Genomic DNA, 22,036 nt, shown 5'->3' with positions numbered 1-22,036 from the left:
AAATTAAAATTAGATTATGTATTTTAATTGCCTAAACATATGTAAAACTAAAGAACAAATATTCAATATTATTGTCATTCTTAGTGTTGAATTGATTTTCTTTTTGCATTAGTATTAATTTGATTTTGATTTAAGCTTTATTATAATTACCAACATCTATGGACTATAATCTTTATTGGATCATTAAGAATTCTAACTTTCAAACATGAAATAACATATTAAAAGATAAAAACTATGAAAAAGTATAAGAAATATTTAAAAAATATATCAAAGTAAATATTTTTACATATAAAATAAAATTTTAAAATTATATATATAATGTCGGGTTGGTTTGGTCTCGGGTTGGTTTTTTTAAGTTGAAACCAAACCAACCCAAATATAGTTGGGTTTTTTTTTCCCAATACCAAATCAAGTCAAACCAAATCACTAGTCGGATTTTTTTTTGGTTTGACTCGGTTTACGGTTTGGTTTGGTTTTCGGTTCGATTTTGTACACCCCTACATGCAACAATAGCCAAAAATAACTCAAATAAAAGTAAACTTCACAACCGATAAAAAAAGTTTCCTCATAATCTATTCCAAGTTGTTGAGTAAAATTTTTGTTTGCCACCAATGGCGCTTTATATCTCTTTATTGATCCATTCAATTTGCGTTTAACTTGAGAACTCATTTGTTCTCAATAACTCTACACAAAGGAAGAAGATCAACTAAATTCCATACTTTGTTGTTTTTCATGGATTCTAATTACTCTTTCATACCTTTCATTTACTCATCTATTCTAGGACTAGTTAAACCTTCGATCATGAAATTAGGCCCATCTAATTTTGTAACAGCTACTAAAAAAAAAAAACACAACTCTCAATCTTATAAGATCGCTAAGATATATCTTTTCTAATATTATTATGTAATTGAAGTTCAAATTACTCAAAAGAATTTTAAGATTCAAAACTCTCATAGTCTTACTTGGATATCAAGAACAAATCCTTGATCTATTTGATTATCAAACATCTTTGAAGACATTGTCTGATTAGTTGAATTCAACATTTCATAAAGAGATCTACTTATTTTTACTTTACTCTTTTTAAAAAAAAAATATATATTCTAAAAGTGTGATATTTTGTGACTCACAGTAATACGTTCATCTTCTAGTTCCTCAATAAAATACACATTTCGAAGTGTCACACGTATCTTATAAAGATTTATTTTTTGGACTTGATTTTTCAAATTTGTCAAAATGATCTTTTACATATGTTGCACAATTCTAAAATCGTAGATCATTCAAATTAGATTTTATGATCAATCTAAGTTCATCAAAAAGTGGAAGTACCTGCAATTTTTAATGTGTCTTTCCAAAATTAAATAGATAAATTTATATGCACTAGTCACTATCACGAACCTTGTCATATTCAACCGTATTTTATCTCTCCGTTCTCTTACACCATTATATTTAGGTGTATAAAACTACTAAATTTTTTTTTTAAAATAGTGATCGTATAGATCGTTTTATTTATTGGCTAAACAAATTAAGACTAAAAAACTTAGACTCAAGCCCAAATATGAAAATCAAAACGACCTATTTCTAATCTGATAAGGGAGAAGCCCTCTTTCCTATAAGCTACCTATCTATATACATTATAATCAACTTCCTCATGATCTACTCTCCATCTTTGCTCTCGATTAGCACTGGTTCCATTGATGACTTTATACATATGGCTTTAGAATCCTTTTGGTTCTGACTCTTAATGAAGGAATTTGCGCTTTTAATGTAGTGTTCGCGGTTTGGATAAAAATCGATCCAAATCGAAAAATCAAACCAAACCGATAAAATAAAACCGATTTTATTTGGGTTTGGTTTGGTTTGGTTTTAGGTTTTTGAAAACCGATAGTATTTGGTTTGATTATGGTTTTATTCGGAAAAAATGGATGAAATAACCGAACCGAACCGATGAATTAAATACATATATTTTATTAATATACATACTTAATATATTATTTTTATAAACAATTTTAAAGATCTTATACATATTTTCATTAAAATTTCTTTATAATTTACTTATTGAAAGCAAAAATGCCCAAGATGAAACATTTATCTTATTGATTTCATGTATATGAGTGTCTATGTCAATTCTTTGTGGGACTGAAAATGTTATTGTCTCTTCCTTCTAGGCCAATATAGTGAATTTTAAAGCTTTATTGATAGTAAATTTAGTGATTGAAAGTTTAGTAATTTAAGTCATTCTAACTATTTTTCGTTTTGAATGGATTGTTGTCACTTTTTTCACATTTTTAATGAATTGCTTCTTTTATTTTTTGTGTATGGTTAATAACCGAATAACCGAACCAAACCAAACCGAAATCGATAATCACCAAATCGATAAATGTATTTTATATTTGGTTTGGTTTGATTTTGATAATTTTAAAACCGATTAAGTTGATTTAATTTTAGTTTTGACCAATAACCGATCCAAATCAACCCGTGAACATCCCTATCTACATTTATGATTTTCCTTCCCATTGTTGGAAGTTGTTGAAACGAGCTGAAAATTTATTTTTCATTACAGTTCACTGCTAAGTTGGCCATATAATCTGCCATTTTATTGCCTTCCCTAAATATATGTTGCACCGTGAACTCAATTTCAACAAGGGCTTGTTGCAGTTCATCATAATACTCTGCTAGCTCCCATGACACTCTCCAACCCCTATTAATAATGTTAACCATTAGCAAAGAGTCTGACTCAATCACTAATTTTCGTATTTGTACAATAATTATTTTTTTTATTACTTAATTTTTCAAATTATTTTGACAAATATTTACGGTCTCTATCTATTTTTTTTGTTTTACCTTTACCTTATTGAATCTCAACCTTATTTATAGATCTTTTAAAATATTCAATCACTTTAAATTAATGAGAAATCAAATAAACATATAAAATCTTTTGATTACATTTTAATAAGAGTAGTCAAAATTTCTTATTTTAGAAATTGTATTCCTTAACTTCATCGGACACAAATAAACTTTACATTATCTTGCTTTTTTGATAAAAACGAATAATATATCTAAACAATATATCATTAATTATGAATATGAAAAGTATGTTAAATATGGTATAATTAGTGCTATTTATGAAAAATTCTCCTTCTTTAAATAGGAGTCTTAAGAACAGTTATTATATAATCCTCCTCCTCCCCTTCACCCATAATCCCTAATTTAGCGATAGGAAAAAGTGTTGCCATGTCACCGGAACGTTCATCGTCTTCGTCGCAATACACCTACTCGTCGTCGGCATCTACTTCATCGTTGTCCGCAGCAGCTACCGTATCGTCGTCGGCATCTACTTCATCTTTGTCGTCGCAATACACCTACTCCAACGGCACATACTTTCCGGCACAAATTCATCTCCAACAACAGCCTCCTCCTCCCTACATAGGTGCTGCTCCTCCGCCCGTACAGCTACCTTATCCTTCCGTCTATCCAGCAATTGCTGCTACTCCAGGCGTTTACACTTTACCTCAGTTTCAACAAGTAAGTAATTCTAAATATGTTATAAGCTTTTCTATACATCTGAATTTTTCTTTGTGTGTATTCTAACAACAGGCGTAATTGCAATTGATTTTCAATCCTTACATTTTGCTTGCGTTAGTACTAATAGCTTACATGTAATTATGCATGTAATTTTCTCGCTTCTCTGGTTAATTTTGATTTTAAAAAAACTTGAGAATTTGGCGGGTAATTTTGTGAAACTTTCCTGTGAAATTGTTGAGATTGTTTCGTGCTTGCTTGTTGAGAGTATATCTGCATCTGTTTGTGTATATGTTCATGATACTCGTACCCTTGCTTACTAGTCAATTAAGTAGTTCCGAAGTCATGAGGTCTCACGTTCAAATCTCTATTTGTGTATATGTACATGATATTCATACTGCTTGCTGGTCAATAAAGCGGGTACAGAGTCATGAAGTCTCATGTTCAAATCCTAGAGGTAACAATAGTAGGTGATTTCTTCTCATTTGTCAAGCCTTGGTAGATTGAGTTACCTGGTGTGTGGTGAAACTAGTTGAGCTCAGACACCACGGTAATTAAAAGAAAATCATGACGCCAGTTATTAGCTTGTTAGGTTCCTTTTAGGAGAAGAACAGAAGAAAATATCCATAGAAGTATTTGCACCCCGACTTTGTGCTATGTAGCTTTGTCATGTTAAGCTAGCGAGCTTGCTTCGAAAATGAAGCTATCTTTTGTCATGCTTTTAATGTACCTAGTTCTTGTGGACAGGCTCAACAGTTATTCCATAGAGATGCGCAAACAATCACACCTGAAGCACTTGAAAATGTGAAGGCTGCACTTGCGAGCAGCGAAACTGAGCATAGAGCTAAGGCCAAGAAGAGAGGTGTACCTCGTAAAGCAGCAGGAAAATGTTGGAAAGATCCTACCCTGGCACAGTGGCCATTGAGTAAGCCTAATTTCCTATTTATTTATTTTCCGTTTATTGGCTGTGCCTCAGTAGTGTTCAAATCTGTTTATTTATAAGCCTAATTTCTCTCCTATTATAGTCTTGGATAGTTTAAGGCATCAATCGAACTGCAATTCATATCAACTACTAGAAGCCTATGACAAGTGTGTGTGGAAGGCCCTAATTGCTGAATAAACCAATCTGTGTGATAGAAGTATGAATAGCAAATACAACAATATACCCAATGTAACCCCACAAGTGGGGTCTGGGGAGGGTAGAGTGTACCCATACCATACCCCTACCTTGGGAGTTAGAGATAAATAGCAAATAAACATACTATAAAAATTTGTGTTATTTAAGTTATGGGGGTTTTGTGTCTTTTCTTCGAAATGCATTTCTTTTTCTGCTTTTCCCTGAGGTATTTAGTAAATAATTGTGTAGGAGACAAACTCTCTGAAGTAATATATCAGATCTTACATGTTAGAATACTATGCTTTATTGGTCCACTTTCATGGTTATGGTCTAGCAAGTAATTGTATCCACTGCTGATATCATTTATCTTGCTCAATTATCTTTCACTGCTGGTTCTGCTGTCACTTCCTTTCATGAATGCTGTTTTCACCTGTTTTCCCATCATTATGTGTGCCTTCTTCTGTTAGAAATTGGTGCAAAATCATAGTATAGTGGAATAACTTACTGTTGGATGGTGTTGCAGATGATTATCGTCTATTCTGTGGTGATCTTGGGAATGAGGTGAATGAGGATGTTTTATCAAAAGCCTTTTCAAAGTTTCCATCCTTTAACATGGCTAAGGTATGTTCTGTTAGATCATTTATTTTCCTTTCCAATACTTTTACTGGTATTTCTTGTCATGAACAGAGAATTTTTTGTGCCCTAGAAGTTTCCTCCTCCTCTCCCTTTTTTCTGAATATGGTATTTCTACATCCTAAACATTCTTGAATCTTCAGAAAGCTAGAAATCCTTCTAAATGCACCAACAACTGTTGATAGTCTGAGGAGGATCTGGGATTTGATGTTTACACATTCCTACGACAACCTCAAATTAACAGTATACAATAATAACTGAGGTTCACAGTTAAATATATATAGATATTTAGTGGATTTCTTCATACATATACAGGATTGGGGGTATTACTTATTTGATTCTTTCTGCCTTGACCTGACAAAAAAGATCAGAAAGAAATTAAGAAGTATTTTATATTCGCCTTGCTGTCTTCGAACTTTATTGTGTAATTGTATGTTTTTAGCTTACAAGGTTCAGTAACAAAGAGTTTTTACTATTCATGTTGACAGGTTCTGAGAGACAAGCGGACTGGTAAGACCAAAGGATTTGGATTTGTAAGTTTTTCCAGCCCATTAGACTTTGCTGCGGCACTTAAAGGAATGAATGGTAAGTTATCTGTTAATCAATATATGCGTAGTCTCTTATTTTGCTTGAGCTATTAAATGACAACTTGATATAGTGGGTGTGTCACAGTTATGTGATCAGCTTTTACCTTCTTGAAGGACCACCAATCATAAATGATATGGATGATAGTGTAGATTTCGATCTAACAGTTTCCTTGATATGCCATTTGGATTGATGTCCTTTGTTGATATAAAGAGTTCCCTCTATTATGCCACTGGGTTTTGTATTTGAATGTGTAATCCCTCCCTCCCCCTTCCCTTTCGTCTCTCCACGATGATGAAGGAATAGTGAAAGAAACAAATAACAGAACTATGTACTGAAAACAACATTTTAGAACTGCTTTTAAAATCAGTCTAGGTAAAGAACAAATCAGTAAGGAAAACAACAACATCAACCAAACTTGTATGAGAGAATTTCAGAAGTGTGATTTCTTGTGGAGTGAGGGGAGTACATGAATGTCTTAAATGGCAGTAGTTTTAGCTATTGAATTGGTGTAATGTTGTTCCCAGATGCCTAATGAGGTGGTAATTCGTGCTGTTTTCAGGGAAGTATGTTGGAAATCGCCCGATTAAACTATGCAAGAGTAATTGGCAAGAGAGGAATGACAATGAAGCTCAGAAACACACAAGGTGAGGGTTTTCGCATTGTTATTGGTCTCTGTGTATGATATTACATCTTGATAGTTGACATTAACTAACTAATATGAACTGACTACGTTTTCTGGATGTTGGATCTTGTGGCAGAACCAATCACATAAGAAGCCGACGCTAGCAAAGAAAGGATATTACAAGTGAGCACCTACCATGATAATGACTCAAGCAGCAACATACTTTACTGTACGAAAGATGATTTAGTTTTAAAATTTAGTTGGTGGTTGGTTCCCTTGCAATCCGTTTTGGGATTTATTTTACACCATTCATTTTTGCGAAAATCGTGTTTTGACAAAATAAATCATCTAAGCTGCTATCGTATCATGTCTGGTCTAATATGCTCATGAAGTATAAATACATTAAGCTTAAAAATTCATGAATGAACTTGAAACACCAATATGAAAAGGACTTTTTTATGTCTCAATTCTCAAGAACTACACCAAGTGGGGTTCGAGAAAAAATGGAGTGTATATGTAAGTTTTATAATTATTTTTAGAAGTAAAAATGTTATTTATGATAAACCTTTGACTCAAAAATAAATAAATAACAGAATATCATAATTATTTTAATAGTGCTACTTGTCATATAGATAGAAGGAAATAAAAATATGTACATTTTTATACATTTAGGAGTCGTCCGTGGGGATGGCAATAGGGCGGGGCGGGGTGGGTACATGTGATTTTATGTGAGTTTAAATTTAAATTTAATTTAAATTTTTTACATGTTATAAGAGTGATATAACATTATTTATTAAGATAATTTCTTTAAAGCTACTAAAATATTCAAAATAGCAAATGAAAATGGTTCAATAAAAATTAATTCAATTTCGTACATGTTTCCCAATTGACCTCTAAAAATATAAAATCTCAAGTCACTATCCTATTAAATTAATACAACTTAATGAAAAAATGAATTTATTTTTATGAATTTTATTTTTAGTGTCAAACTTAACTAGAAAAATAAAATATTAAAAAAAGTATGCGGGGTGGGTCGGGTCTATGCGGAGCGGGTTGAAAATGAAAAAAAAATGTTATGCGGGGCGGGGTGAATTAAAATTTTTGCAAGTTAAGCTCAACTCGCCACACCACCACCACCTCTCCATTGCCATCCCTAGTCGTTCGCATACGATGTTTGGTTTGTTATTAAAAATTATGTTTCATCAAATATTTAAAATTACACATAACTAATTTATAAATTATAAAAATATATCCAACATCTTGGTGGTACTTGGTACTTTTTGTTTGGGGGGAACATGTATCCCATAAGATTAATCAGATTGAGGTGTGCGAAAGCTAGACCAGACACCATGGTCAATAAATAAAAAATAAAAATAAATCCAACATAACTAATTTTGTACAAAAAAGGTACCAAAGCACATATTAAGTTAGAAAAAAGGAGTCAAATGCAAATATCTTCAAATTTCAACCCTAGTTATTAACGTCCCACAATCTCACTTTATAACCAACCCCCGTAATCCTTGAATTCATAATTTTGCCCCCCCAAATACTGCATCTGCTCTGTTTTTAACGAAAAATTCTGCAGGTATGTTCATGGCTGATTGCTTTCTTAATACTTTCTCTTTGTTGGGTTCTTCCCCACCCACGTACCAACGTACGTACCTCGGTGGGGGTTGGTTCTTTCTCATTTTTCCAATATTACTACTCTTTAATTGTTAGCTAAAATTCCGTCATTACACTGGATATGTTGTTGTTGTTGAATTGTCAAGTAAAATTTGTTGTATAAGGTGAACATGTTGATGTTACTTAAGTGTTTCTTTGTGGGGTTGGGTTTTTTTTTTTTTTTCACCTCATTTTTTCACAAGGTTTAGTTATAGTTTTGGATATTAGGCTGTTGAATTTTAGCTAAATTTGTAGTAAAAGGTGAAACTTTGTCGCGTTATCATATTTTCACAATCTTAGTTATCAGATTATTGAATTTTAGCTAAATTTGTTGTAAAAGGTGAAACTTTGTGGGGTTGGTTTTTTTTATCATTTTTTTCACAAGCTTAGTTATTGTTTCAGATATCAGATTATTGAATTTTAGCTAAATTTGTTGTAAAAGATGAAACTTTGTGGGGTTAGGTCTTTTTATCATTTTTTTCACAAGCTTAGTTATGGTTCCGGGTATCAGATTGTTGAATTTAAGCTTAATTTGTAGTAAAAAGTGAACAAATTGATGATTCCATTCCCATTGTGTTTTCCATGTGAGCAAATGGTTTGTGTGTGATGTTACTGTTTTGCATTTTGAATGATATGACCTCACATAGAGCTGAATGGTTAAAGATGATTTGTATAGCCGACCGGCTCTAACTAGTTTGGAATTGACATGTAAGTTGATTGAGTGATGTTACTGTATGACATTTTGACTCTCTTATGAGTGATGGATGAATTTCCTTATGGATCTCCTCATCTGATACTCATTAATCTTTTTCTTTTTTTGAGAAGTGTTTCGAATCAAGTCAAATTTGAATATGAAGTTCTTTTTTCTGGAGTGTAGAGTTACTGGTTTGGTAGAAGATTTTTTTGTTTTTTTGATAATGAAAAGATATTGTATATATAAAACCAAAAACTACAAGGGAGCACGGTGTGACTTAGACATCGAAGAGTTACAAGTACTTAGTACTATAGTAGGCATTATAGATACATCTGGGAGTAGACTAACATTAGCTACTAAAGAATGCTCTCTTTCAGATATAAGTTTAAATATGGAGTATCTAAAAAAAATTCCTGATACAAGATGTTGAAGATAAAAGATGATAAGTTTCCCACCAAAAAGTTGTCTTGCATTTACTGTTCTCTCATAATGATTTTTATTCGGAAGTTACCTTTTTCAGTTGACAAGACCGGGATCAGCGGTGCTTCAATTTTTTCCAGTTTGCCTAAGATTGCATGCCACCTTGAAGATATGCTATTCAAGTATAGCACATATCCCAATGTGATCCCACTTACCTCCATTTCACAGGAATAACACAGTAGTTTCTGAAGAAATGCTCTTTTTCTCTTGAAGGTTGGTGTTATCGTGAAGAAAGCAATGGCTACACTTGTCCCGAAACTGATGATTGGAACTCCGACCCTACATATACAGAACTCAAGCTCCGGCCAAATAGACCTCCAAACTGGAAATAGTAAATCCTTGCTAATAAAAACTCCAGCAATTCTGTTAAGACATTCATTCAGGGGTAATTTTAGTAGTCAATCTTCTCTGCAATGGCATGGAGTTCTTGGTTCCGGAAAAACTGGTTCCATATTATCCTGTAACAAGCAGGGAAGTGTCTGCCTTGATAAAGTTAAAGAGGGTACTAATGGGAGCTTAAATAGAGATGTTGAGAAGAGATCAAATGAGCAACAGTTAAAGAAACTTTCTAGTTCCTTAAGGTTGACTTTAGATGGACCATTGGTTGAAAATGATGAGACAACTAACAACAAAATCCTTAGAAGTTTTTGCAGTCACGGAAAATTGCTTGAAGCATCAAAATTAGTTGACCTGATGACTCGTCGATACCAAATTCCAGACTTTCCTTCCTGCATAAACTTGATTAGGGGCCTCGTCAATGTTGGACAGACAGACAAAGCAGTGAATGTTCTACAAATCATGGTTATGTCTGGTGGGGCTCCAGATATTATCACATATAATATGTTAATCAGTGGTCTCTGTAGAAAAGGGCTTTTGAACTCTGCCATTGATTTCTTGGACTACATGAGCTTGAGTGGTTGCCTTCCCGATGTTATCACTTATAATACTATACTGCGTGCGATGTTTGACCGTAGTAAATATGATCTAGGAATACAGTTTTGGAAGGATCGGTTAAGAAAAGGATGTCCTCCTTATCAGATCACCAGTACAATTCTTGTTGAATTAGTCTGCAAACATTGTGGTGTTATACGTGCCCTTGAGGTAATGGAGGACTTGGCAGTTGAGGGATGTTCTCCAGATCTCGTGACCTACAATTCCATGGTAAATTTTTCTTGTAAGCAAGGGAACTTTGAAGATTCAGCTTTACTAATCTATAATCTTCTATCGCATGGCCTTGATCCTAATGCTGTGACTTACAATACTCTTCTCCATTCCTTTTCTACCTATGCATGTTGGGACGGAGTAGATGAGATTCTTTCCATTATGAATGAAAGTTCACATCCTCCTAGTGTTGTGACTTACAATATTTTAATCAATTGTTTGTGCAAGCATGGGCTTCTGGATCGTGCAATTGACTTTTTCACTCAGATGGTCTCTGAAAACTGTACACCTGACATAATCACATATAATACACTTCTACGTGCTCTTTGTAAGGAGGCAATGGTGGACGAGGCCATCCAAATTGTTCATTGTTTAGGTGATAGCAGTTGTTCTCCTAGTATAATCACTTACAACATAGTCATTGATGGCCTGGCGAAGCTTGGTTTTATGGAGAAGGCTATGGATTTATACCATCAAATGGAAAAGCATGGGACTTGTCCTGATGATGTTACATATAGATGTCTAATTTGGGGATTCTGTCGAGCTGATCTTATTGAAGAAGCTGTGGAGTTACTAAAAGAGATGGGTAATAGCAGACACAGGGTCAGAGATAATTGTTACAGGTTTATTATTCACAGATCATGCCAAAATGGTAAACTGGACTCTGCAAAACAAGTGCTGAAAATGATGATATCAAGTTGCCACAAGCTTAAGTCAACCGTATATTCCAATATAGTTGCAGGGATAGCTGGTGCAGGTATGAATGAAGCAGCTATGGAATTGCGTGAGAAGTTGAAGGAATGGAAAATTCTCAAGGAATAGATTTTCTTTTCCCAATTAGACAGTATCCTTAACTCAGTGATTGTTATTGGTAGCATGTCTGGTGCAGATATGAATAAAACAGCAACAGAAATATGGAAATAGTTGAGGGAATGCAATTCTCGAGGAATAGAGGTTTTCATATTGGAAAGAGATTATCATTAAGTCAGCACGGCAAATCATTCGAGATCACCTCAGCACAAATGGAAATTTTACTCCTTTATTAGGTTTCTTTCCATGTCCGTTGTCTGTTCTATTTTGTGCTTGGTAAAATTTTTGACCGTGTCATGCCTGCTTGACAGAGTTTTGGTTAGTTATGTATTCGTATGGCAACTTTCTTTATTCTATATTATTCACATATAGAAAAAGCTATGGATCAGTGCATTTGAGGCATATTTTATCATGTGCCATGAATATATATGTGGCCTTGGGTTTTCTTACAATGTCTTTGTGAAATTTCCCAGTATTTCTGTTATCAATATGGACTTGTATTCTTCTAATATCTTAAATTCCAAAGTTTTTATCTCTTCTTTTTAGTTGTGTAGCTCTACTAGCTATTTGTATTTCCATTACCACTGCCCATATTAAAGTTCATGTAACCTGTCCATATCTTGAGCTTTTTCCTAGAAGCTTGTTATTCACACCGTCTATTTCACCACTCCGAAGCTATGGCCTAGTGATAAGTGAAGTGGTGGGAGAACCATGAGATCTCATGTTCAAATCTCAACTAGATGATTTCTTCTCACATTCCTAAGTCTTGGTGAACATAGTTGTCTTGGTATCTATGTTGGTGAGGAGGTAGTATGCCCCATGGAATAGTGGAGGTGCGTTCCAAGCTGACCTGGATACCAGGGTTGTGAAAAAAGTTCATCATCCCTTTCTCAGTTAGATGATTTCTTCTTGTGTGCCTAGGCCTTGGTTCCTCAGTTAACAAAGTTGTCTGGTACCTATGTTGGTGAGGAGGTAGCAGGTGCCCAATGGAATAGTGGAGATGCGTTTCCAAGCTGACCCGGACACACCATCATGAAAAAGGTTCATCATCCCTTTCTCAGTTAGATGATTTCTTCTCATGTGCCTAAACCTTGGTGAAAGAGTTGTCTGATGCCTACTTATGTTGTGAGGAGGTACCAGGTGCTGCCTATAATAGTGGAGGTGCATTCCAAGCTGACCCGGAAACGACCATCATGAAAAAAATTCATCATCCATTCACCAGTAGACCTCTTTTTGTAATAAAGAGGATGGTTTCTACTGATTTTTGTAATGAGTAACTTTGATGTTCACGGACTACTTTGCTTGGCATATACTCACCATCTTTGTAGTACAATTGGAAATTTGCTGCTGTATTCATTCATCTATGGCACAGATCAAGGCCTGGTGGAGACTGTTCAGCATTATATTATAGCTTGTGATCACGCAAACACGTAATGGTTTTCTTTCACTTCCAAGAGAACCGTTTGATGCTTATAGGAAACAATCTCTCTACACCACTCTCTCCAAACTCGACTTGTGGGATTACACTGGATATGGTGTTGTTGTGTTGGTGCTGTTGTGGTAGCAACTTATCTGATTGGAAATGAAAGATATCCATGTAATGTGATCAATTTTCTTTTAGTTCTTTGAGCATGTATTGAATGTAAGAATGCTTTGTGCATCGAGGTTCCCTTTGTAGCAGCCTTTTACAGATAATTACCAGTGAACTTCCAAGTATTTTGGGAGTAAATACTGGCGAAAAGTTCAATCGTTCCCCTAAGCAATACCGTGCTTATACTCTCTTGGTAGTCTTACCCAATGTGAATCTGGATTAGTCAGACCAATGAGCTTCAGATATGGAATAGTTAAAACATAATCATGAAGTTAAAAAAAAAAAAATTTGTTGCTATTTGCCTACAGTAAACAGATGCCCTTGATTGTTGTCAAACAACACAAATTTGGCACATAAATCTTTAAACTATTTGTCAAGTACAATTTCAACAAACAAAATACACAAAGTCCATCAACTGAACAAAAATATCTCTAAAAACCAGAATGTACTAATGCATTTCTGGAACTTAAAATCTTCGAAAATATTATGCGTACAAAAATACAGCAAACAGATACATGTTAGTTTACGGATACAATGTAAAGAGTGCAGACAGGAGAAATCTGATGTCTTTGTTACTGTCATTGATGTACAAGTATTGAACATTGATATGAACGAAACGTGTCCCTTCGTGGACTTTATGATAAAATTGGAACGATACAGAGAAGAACATATCAGAAACAGATTCAAGAAACTATTTTCTGGTTTCTTAAGATAGTAGTAATATCTTTATTATAAACATCAGGTACTTGAAAGGTTTTTCTCAAACGTTGAAGTGATTCTTTCGAGATAGCATTCTTATGATAAATCGCGCTAGCCATCTCCATTGCTTGAACTCTCCGTCCTGAAAAACCAATACCTTCAATCAACAGAATATACGTTGTTTCATTTGGACGACGCCCCTTTTCTACCATCTCTGCTAGAACTTCAATTGCCTCAACAACTCTATGAGCTTTGCATAGTCCAAGAAGAAGAATGTTATAAGTTATAACAGTAGGTGGAAAACCATTCCCTTCCATATCTCCTAACAAATCAAGTGCTTCATTTACCATCCCATCTCTACATAAACATGAAATCAATGCATTATAAGTTATCTCATCAGGATCAACGCCTTTTTCTATCATCTCTGATACCATTTTCAAGGCCCTAGCTCTCCCTCCATTATTCCATAACGCGCTCATCAATGTATTATAAGTGCTTACATCAGGAGGACATCCTATTTCCGCGAGCTTCTCAAACACTTCCATTGCCTCATCGGCTTTCCCCTTCTTACACATTGTAGAAAGTATAGTGTTATAGTTCACTATATCAGGCAAGCATCCGTTCGAGATCATGTAATCCAAGAACTTAATAGCCAAATCTAATCTCCCTCCTTTGCAAAATGCAGAAATCAATGGATCATAAGTAAATGTATCAGGTGTTAATCCTTTATCCATCATTATCTTTAACAAGTTAATCGCTTCGTCTAATTTCCCATCTCTACATAAAGCACTCATCAATATGCTATAAGTAACCACATTTGGTTCACATCCTGCAGATAACATCTCATTCATTAGCTTCTCCCCATCACTCCATTTCCCCTTATGATGCAACAATGCCCTTAACAAAATGTTATAGGAAATCACATCAGGCTTGCATCCCTTAGATGGCAAACTCCTAACGAACTCGTAGGCTTGATCCATCATCTTTTCTCTACACATTCCCCTGATAATTGCATTATAAGTGTACATATCAGGTTGAAGCCCTCTCGATAACATCTCATCGAGAAGCTTCATTGCTTCATGAATTCCGCCTTCAAGAATCGTTGCCTCTATCAAGATTGTGTAAGTAATAACAGTAGGCTTACAATTGTTTTCTTCTTTCAACTGATCCAACAACTTCAATGCTGATCCTAGTTTCCCTCTATCACAAAGACTACCTATCAAGATATTATACGTAACAGAATCCGGAGGAAAGCCACGAGCTTTCATCCTATTCAACACCTTATTAGCTTCTTCAATCTTGTTCATTTTACAAAATCCACTTATAAGTGCATTATATGCAAACACATCTGGTTCACCAAATTGCTCCAAAATTTGCATAACTTTCACCCCTTTATCTGAATTTTTCGAGTTGCAAAACCCCTTAATGAGCTTTGTACACAGAATCACATCAGGTTTATAACCACTCTTCAACTTACATTCAAGTAGATACAAAGTTTCATCATATTTGCCTACTTTACATGACCAATTTAGTACTTTCATATCATGTGTAGGTCTATAATTTTCACTAGAAATTTTGACCCTTAAAGGGTTTCTAGTCTTTACTTTACTTTGGTCATTGCTACTACTACTACATCTTACAACAAAATTATGCTTTGAAGATTGAGATTTTGGCTTCAAATTATTGGAGAAAAAGGGACATTGAGGAAATATTTCAGCTGGAATAATCCTAGTCATTTGGTTCAAGTAGTATTAGTAGTCTAGTCGTATCAATGAAAGTCTCTCAAACACTAAATCACAACACGCCTCGATCCAAAACAGGTTTAGAGTCGGCTATACAAGACTTCCCGACCCCTTTATACAACTAAGTCTCAATCTCAGACAAGTTGGAGTCGGCTATATGAACTTTCGAGACAAATCATGTTTGAATTGAATTAAGAAGAGAAAAAAGTACCTGTTATTCTTGTTTGTAAATGTGAGAAAATTGAACATGAACCATGAATTGAAGTATGAAAAAAATAAAAAATAGATGTTGGTATTTTTATTTTATTTTTTGTACATCTCAAAAATCTTGTTATAGATTTTTTTTGGATAACATAGTAAAGTTCAGATAAGGCCACAAATGGTTAACCCATTGGATAAACCGGGTCGGTCTAGTTTGTGGCTTGCACTTTTTTGAAGTTGTCTAGTTCTTGAATTAATTGGAAAAGGAGAAAAAGACAAATATATCCCTTAATTTTATGATTTACAATAAGAAAGTGATGGATGTATAGTTATATATCCTTGCCGTTTAACAGATGGTGTATATATATTTTCGTCGTTTGACAAATTATACATACTTACCCTTTTCGCTAATAAACTGAATTAAAAAAACAATCCTAAAACTGGTTTTTAAATTTAAAAATTGTCACGTGTCTTTAAAATATTCCTCACTCATTTTATATAGGGAAAAGGGTCAAAAATACCCCTCAACTTTGATTTATTGGTTGACTATGCTCTTACTGTTAAAATGAAGTTATTTTTACCCCTACCATCACTAATTTCATCATATGTGCCCCTCAATTGGATGAAAAGCTCCAAATCAATCCAAATTAACCCCATTTTTAAAAAAAAAGACCCATTTCCATTTTAAACCCATGCCCCAACCCCTCTAAGACCCAATAACATTTCACCCATTTTCTCAAAAAAATCTCAAACCCCACAAACTCAAGAACTAATAAATTATTTACTGTTTCAGAAGTAATAACCTAGATGCAAATGCAAAATTGTCAACCGGAATTATTGGATTGTTATTGTGTTGAATGGAAATGATAGGTTTGAGACGGAGTTTGTTACTATAATGTTTCCATTTCCTGGGTTTTCTGTTGTTGCTGTTGATTGGGGTGTACAAAATCGAACCGAAAATCAAACCAAATCGAAAATCGAGTCAAACCGAGAAAAAAACCCCGACTAGTAGTTGGTTTGACTTGGTTTGGTATTGGAAAAAAAAACTCGACTATATTTGGGTTGGTTTCATTTTAACTAAAAAAAACAACCCGAGACCAAATCAACCCGACATTATATATAATTTTAAAATTTTATTTTATACATAAAAATATTTACTATGATATAATTTTTAAATATTTCTTATACTTTTTCATAGTTTTTATCTTTTAATATATTATTTCAAGTTTGAAACTTAGAATTCTGAATGGTTCAATAAAGATTGTAGTCCACAGATATTGGTAATTATAATAAAGCTTAAATCAAAATCAAATTAATACTACTGCAAAAAGAAATCAAATTCAACTCTAGAATGACAATAATATTGAATATTTGTTCTTTGGTTTTACATTGGTTTAGACAATTCAAATACTTAATCTAATTTTAATTTCCTTTAATATTTAGTCATGTAACTAATACTTATTAAACTTATTTTAGCATGATTTAATACTTTTAAATTATGATCATTTTCATTATGACTTGTTAATTTGCAATATTTGTTTTACGCGATTTCATTATTATTATTATTTTTGTTGGATATTTTAGTGTCATTACTCATATCATATTTTGTGTTATTTTCTTAAGAAACACCTTAGATAGTTATATTTTGGTCGGACTAAAGAAATATTTGAAGTACAAGTAAATTATATATTTGTATGAATACTTTACCGAAAAATCTCGAAATTGCGAAAAACCCAAAAAAATCCGAAAAATATCCAAGGTTGAAAAACCCGAGTTTTATTGATTTGATTTGGTTTATAGATTTAAAAATCCGACACAAATGGTTTGGTTTGATATTTGACCAATTCGAACCAACCCGGTCATGTACACTCCTACGTGCTGGGATGTTTCGAATGAAATCGAGATAGAACTAAAATGGTGAACAAGGGAAGAAGAAGAAGGTGAAGATTCTCGTTTGTTGCTCAACGCATCGCCTTATGTAAGGCCTGCAAGATTATTGTTGTCTTGTTTGACTCTGAGAAAATCAGCAAGGTTTGGAGTTCGATTTTATCCTTAAACAACAACGTTCTTAGATTAGTATTGTCAGGGGCGGCTCAATGTGATTGAGGGCCTAAAGAGATATTTCAATTCGGGGCCTAAAATATAATCAAACCTCATATACATATTTATTCAAAAATTATTTTTCTTACACTATTTAGATGAAAATTATTAGTATTTTAATATTGTTTTTTTAGTTATTAGTTTCAAGTAAGATTTTATCAACTCAACATTGAAAAACATCATTTTAGTGAGACAATTATTATATGAATTGTTAACTTAATAATACAAGTAATAAGTTGATAAATATTAAATAGAGATAAGATTTAGAATCATAGAATTTGACGCAAGAAGTTGATGACTTGGTATACCCCATTTTAATATGATTGTAGGAATGCTTGAAACTAAAATTTAAAACGAAATAAAAAAGAATTTGTAATTCACTTTGTTCAACACTTTTCACTATTAATTCTTATTTTTAACAAAGTACAAAAATGTTAAAGCGGGTAAATTAATATATTTTAAAATTTTTTAATCATAAATAATCAAATTTTTCTATAAAAATTTTAACACATAATTTATTCTTGATAAAAAATTGGGGGCCCCGAAATTTGGGGGCCTAAGGCTTGCCTTATTTCCCAAAGCATAGAGCCGGCTCTGAGTATTGCTTTCCATTCCAATGCTCTGAAAAAGAGTCAAATGAATACGAATATAGGAGATTTATCCGAGATCAAAAACCTCAGATCTGTGACAATTGTAATGAATACATATATATAAGAAGAAGAAAAAAAGCATAGAGGAGAATGCATAGGATTCCTAAAACCTAAGAAGCCAGCAATCAATGAAAAAAATAAAAAATGTTAAAAGAACATATACACAGTTCTAAAATAAAAGAAGGATGATGGTTGATGGAGTTTGTGGGGTTTGAGATTTTTTGAGAGAATGGGTAAAGGGAAATGGGTGAAATGTTTAATAGGTCTTAGAGGGGTTGGGGCATGGGTTTAACACGGGGAATAGGTCGTTTTGGTTAATTTGGATTTGATTTGGGATTTTTTATCCAATTGAGGGGTATAAATGATGAAATTAGTAACGACAAGGGTAAAAATAACTTCATTTTAACGGTAAAGGTAGAGTCAACTAATAAATTAAAGTTGAGGGGTATTTTTGACCCTTTTTCCCTTTTATATATCATACACATCCGACCCAACAAAAAAGAATCTTTCTTTTATTCAGACCCGTTCCTAACACATTTGATGACTGCGTAGAGGAGGAATTAATTTTTATTATTTGGGTAGGATTTATCAGTTATATCCTCTAGTTTTAGAAATAATCTTCTATATTGAATTTTTTATTGTGTTTGCTGTCAATCACCCATTTTACCTTGATTTTTTTTTTTTGAAGTTATATGGAGTGACATTGTAAATAATTTATATATTATCATATTAACTTATTTGACTATGTTTTTGAGAAATCAAAAAATGTCTATTATCGTTTGACCATAAAAAACATTTATTTAGTTTCAAAATAAGTTTTCAATTTATTTGGATATAATTGTTTGACCATAAAAATATCAAAAAAATAAGCACTTTGATGAAGATTTATAGCATCATTCAAGTAAATACAGATTAAGATCGTAAAAACATGAGCTTGTGATATAGCTACACCTAATTTCAAACCGGCTAATGCAAGAACTATAAATAAAGGGCCAAGTCAAACTTGAAGTTATATTTCAAATTCGGAAAACAACTTAAAATTTGTTTTTACACTAACCTTTCATACTTAAAGTTGTATTTAAAATACATACAAGCATAAATATTATTCAAAATATTTTTTGTAAAAAGTATAATCAAACAGAATTTCGTCTTTAACTTTAACTTCATAAATTTCAAATAAAATAAAAAATATTTGAAATCTATGATCCTCCACCAACTAAAAATTAAGAACTGTTTAGTAGCAAAATGAGTTTCTTTTTCAAAGCTGAAAAGATAATTTACTTTTGGAACATTGATCATATATAAATTATTGCTATAATGTTTATAAAAATATTTTTAAAATTAATTAATTCAACACAAACTATCTATAATACTATCATACTCTCTCCATTTCAAATTAATTGAATTGTTGAGGTGTTTCACACCCTTTAAGAAAATAAGATTAAGACATAAATTATGCATAACTTTCCATTTTTACCCTTATTAATTATTGTCAAGTTTATGATTAAAATAACAAAACATTAACTAATAACTAATTCCAATATCAACTAATGAGGGGTAAAATTGGAAGAACATTCTAAAAGTAGTCTTGAAATTTGAACAATTAAGTTAATTTGAAAAATGAAAAATGCCTCAACAATTCAAATAATTTGAAATTGAGGGAGTATTTAACTTGCTACAAAAAATTATTTGAAAATTTTACACAACTACAATGCACAAAATATAAACTTTTTAGAGAAAAAAGTTAAGTCACATATCCACGATAAAATTTTGGGGGAAAAAACACAAAAAAACTACTTCCTCCGTTCCTTTTTATATATCACCCCTTTCTATAAATAGTTGGTCCATAATACTTGTCATTTCATAAAATCAATGCATAAATTATCATATTGTTCTCTTTTTACCCTTGTGAGTTATTAACATTGAAAATATACATTTGACCAACTTAGAAAAGCTAAGTAAATGATTCATGTTCATTGATTAAATAAATTAATTCATATTCATTGATTGAAAACTTGAGTTCCAAAAAATTAAATAAGGGTAGAATAGGAAACTTACTTAGTTTCTTAATGCACGTGAAATCCAAAATGCTGACATATAAATAGAAACAGAGGGAGTATTGTTAGTGTATGAATCTCAACCATTAGTTTTTATTATAACGTCACACACTCATACTCTTTCGAAAAATTATATATGTATTTGGTCCCCTTTACAAGTATGTGTATTGTCTAAATTAAAATATGAAATATACCATGTATTTTTTTAATTACAAAATAAATATAAGAAAAGGGACAAAGGGATTTGTGTGACCTCAATATTTTATATTTCATAATAGAGGGTTACTTATTAAAGAAAAATATGTTCTTATTAATGGAGTTTTAAAATAAGAAATTAGTCCATAATTAGTTGACTTATATATTATATGGGAATTGCTATTTCCTAAAGGGAATAAGTCAAAATATTATTCATGGATCAAGAAATATTTTATTTTAGTGGACTTTAATCTTCTATAATAAGAGATATATATGTGCCTAAGCGTGCATAATTTTTTCTTCTTTTTTCTTTATCTTTTGAGTGTATTTTATTTTTTTAATAATATTTTAAGGAGATTTAATGTCAACGATTGGAAATTAATGAGAGATCTCAATAACTATTCCATTTCAACAATATTTTTTTCAAAAAATGAAATCTTTAAAAATTCACATCTACTTAAATTAAACGATTAATAAATAATTATATTTACCTCATAAATTTTCATAATTATGTGATACTAATTTTCATGAACATAATTTCTACTAAATTCTAGTAGTCATGGTAAATATTTTCTCAAAACCTTAGAATTCTGAAAGAAAAACATTTTATCATAATATTTTAATTTTGCATTATATTGTGATTGCAAGGACATGATTAGCCAAACTACAGCTAGAAATAAAGATATACCTTTTGAAGTGACAAATATTATTAAAGATGGTAATGCAATACCTGAAAAGAATGATAAAAGTCGTTTGGTTGGGATAAATTATTTCAAAATTAACTATCCTCAGATAAGTTATTTCACCTTGTATATGAGATAACTTATTCCATGACTAAAGTATAAAACTATGAGATAAATAATCTCAAAATTACTTAATATTCCTGTTATTATTATAACTTATTCACATCAAACAATAATTTAAGTTGCGATTCAATTGAAGGGATGAAAATTGCAAACAAGTTAAGTAAGATGAATTTTTTTTCTCAATGGGTTCCACCAATTCGCGAATTGTAATTAAATGCCTCGATGGTTTCCTCCGATGACTATTAAATTAGTCCGGAATTAAGGGTGTATTTTTGGAACGAATCAATTTTCTTATGTTTGGTTGGTTTAAGTGTTTTGAATTTTTTTTTAAATCAACTTATTTTTCTCGAATTTAAGAAAAATGACTTCCCTTAAAAAAGTAAGAAAAAACACTGAATCAGTGTCTTCAGACCCCATCTCCTCACCCCCAACCCCCACACCAAATAAAAAAAATAAAAAATTAAGAATTTATTTTTGAATGATATTTTAAATTTTTTGAATTTCCATTTCTTTTTTTCTCCACCATGCCTGTGAAAAACCCTACCCCTCTCCCCCACAATTTTTTTTTCCTTAAAAGTTTGTTTTTGAAAAATATTTTAAAATTTTAATTTTTAATATTTCACCCGACCCTCCTACTAGACCCCTCCCCTACCACACCCTTCCCGCAAAAAAAAAAAAAAAAAATTCCAATTTGCTATCAGAGCCCCTA

At 32.3% G+C, this 22,036-nt stretch overlaps 3 protein-coding genes across 5 annotated transcripts; 2 read left to right on the top strand and 1 right to left on the bottom strand.

Annotated features, from left to right (window-relative positions):
* Positions 1-3,167: 3,167 nt before the first annotated feature.
* On the top strand, positions 3,168-6,899 carry LOC102585441 (RNA-binding protein 42-like). 2 transcript variants are annotated; one of them, XM_015315269.1, is made up of 7 exons: positions 3,168-3,297; positions 3,343-3,522; positions 4,267-4,444; positions 5,160-5,257; positions 5,758-5,854; positions 6,417-6,501; positions 6,616-6,899. In XM_015315269.1, the coding sequence occupies exons 1-7, from the start codon at positions 3,232-3,234 to the stop codon at positions 6,641-6,643; spliced, it is 732 nt and encodes a 243-aa protein (XP_015170755.1). In that variant the 5' UTR covers positions 3,168-3,231; the 3' UTR covers positions 6,644-6,899. The 2 variants fall into 2 exon arrangements, with proteins under 2 accessions (XP_015170755.1, XP_006361411.1); XM_006361349.2 differs by having other exon boundaries at positions 3,169-3,522; positions 6,616-6,896.
* A 1,065-nt stretch (positions 6,900-7,964) lies between these two features.
* Positions 7,965-11,824, top strand: LOC102585775 (pentatricopeptide repeat-containing protein At1g08610). Of its 2 annotated transcripts, XM_006361351.2 has the most exons (3): positions 7,965-8,064; positions 9,356-9,437; positions 9,529-11,824. In XM_006361351.2, the coding sequence occupies exon 3, from the start codon at positions 9,553-9,555 to the stop codon at positions 11,296-11,298; it is 1,746 nt and encodes a 581-aa protein (XP_006361413.1). In that variant the 5' UTR covers positions 7,965-8,064; positions 9,356-9,437; positions 9,529-9,552; the 3' UTR covers positions 11,299-11,824. The 2 variants fall into 2 exon arrangements, with proteins under 2 accessions (XP_006361413.1, XP_006361414.1); XM_006361352.2 differs by lacking the exon at positions 9,356-9,437.
* A 1,481-nt stretch (positions 11,825-13,305) lies between these two features.
* On the bottom strand, positions 13,306-15,604 carry LOC102586548 (pentatricopeptide repeat-containing protein At3g04760, chloroplastic). The gene has a single exon (XM_006361353.2). The coding sequence runs from the start codon at positions 15,310-15,312 to the stop codon at positions 13,561-13,563; it is 1,752 nt and encodes a 583-aa protein (XP_006361415.1). The 5' UTR covers positions 15,313-15,604; the 3' UTR covers positions 13,306-13,560.
* Positions 15,605-22,036: the final 6,432 nt, after the last annotated feature.

This window comes from Solanum tuberosum, unplaced genomic scaffold (assembly GCF_000226075.1).
Source record: "Solanum tuberosum cultivar DM 1-3 516 R44 unplaced genomic scaffold, SolTub_3.0 scf00355, whole genome shotgun sequence".
Lineage (NCBI taxonomy): Eukaryota > Viridiplantae > Streptophyta > Magnoliopsida > Solanales > Solanaceae > Solanum > Solanum tuberosum.
This window is presented reverse-complemented; position numbering and strand designations above follow the sequence as displayed.

What these genes read in the sequence shown, in the direction of transcription:
- LOC102585441 (XM_006361349.2), top strand. Translation starts at nt 3,232, where the DNA reads ATGTCACCGGAACGTTCATCGTCTTCGTCGCAATACACCTACTCGTCG. An exon ending in CCTGGCACAGTGGCCATTGA is followed by an intron (nt 4,445 to 5,159) that starts GTAAGCCTAATT and finishes ATGGTGTTGCAG; the next exon opens with ATGATTATCGTCTATTCTGT. An exon ending in GAAGCTCAGAAACACACAAG is followed by an intron (nt 6,502 to 6,615) that starts GTGAGGGTTTTC and finishes ATCTTGTGGCAG; the next exon opens with AACCAATCACATAAGAAGCC.
- LOC102585775 (XM_006361352.2), top strand. Translation starts at nt 9,553, where the DNA reads ATGGCTACACTTGTCCCGAAACTGATGATTGGAACTCCGACCCTACAT.
- LOC102586548 (XM_006361353.2), bottom strand. Translation starts at nt 15,312, where the DNA reads ATGACTAGGATTATTCCAGCTGAAATATTTCCTCAATGTCCCTTTTTC.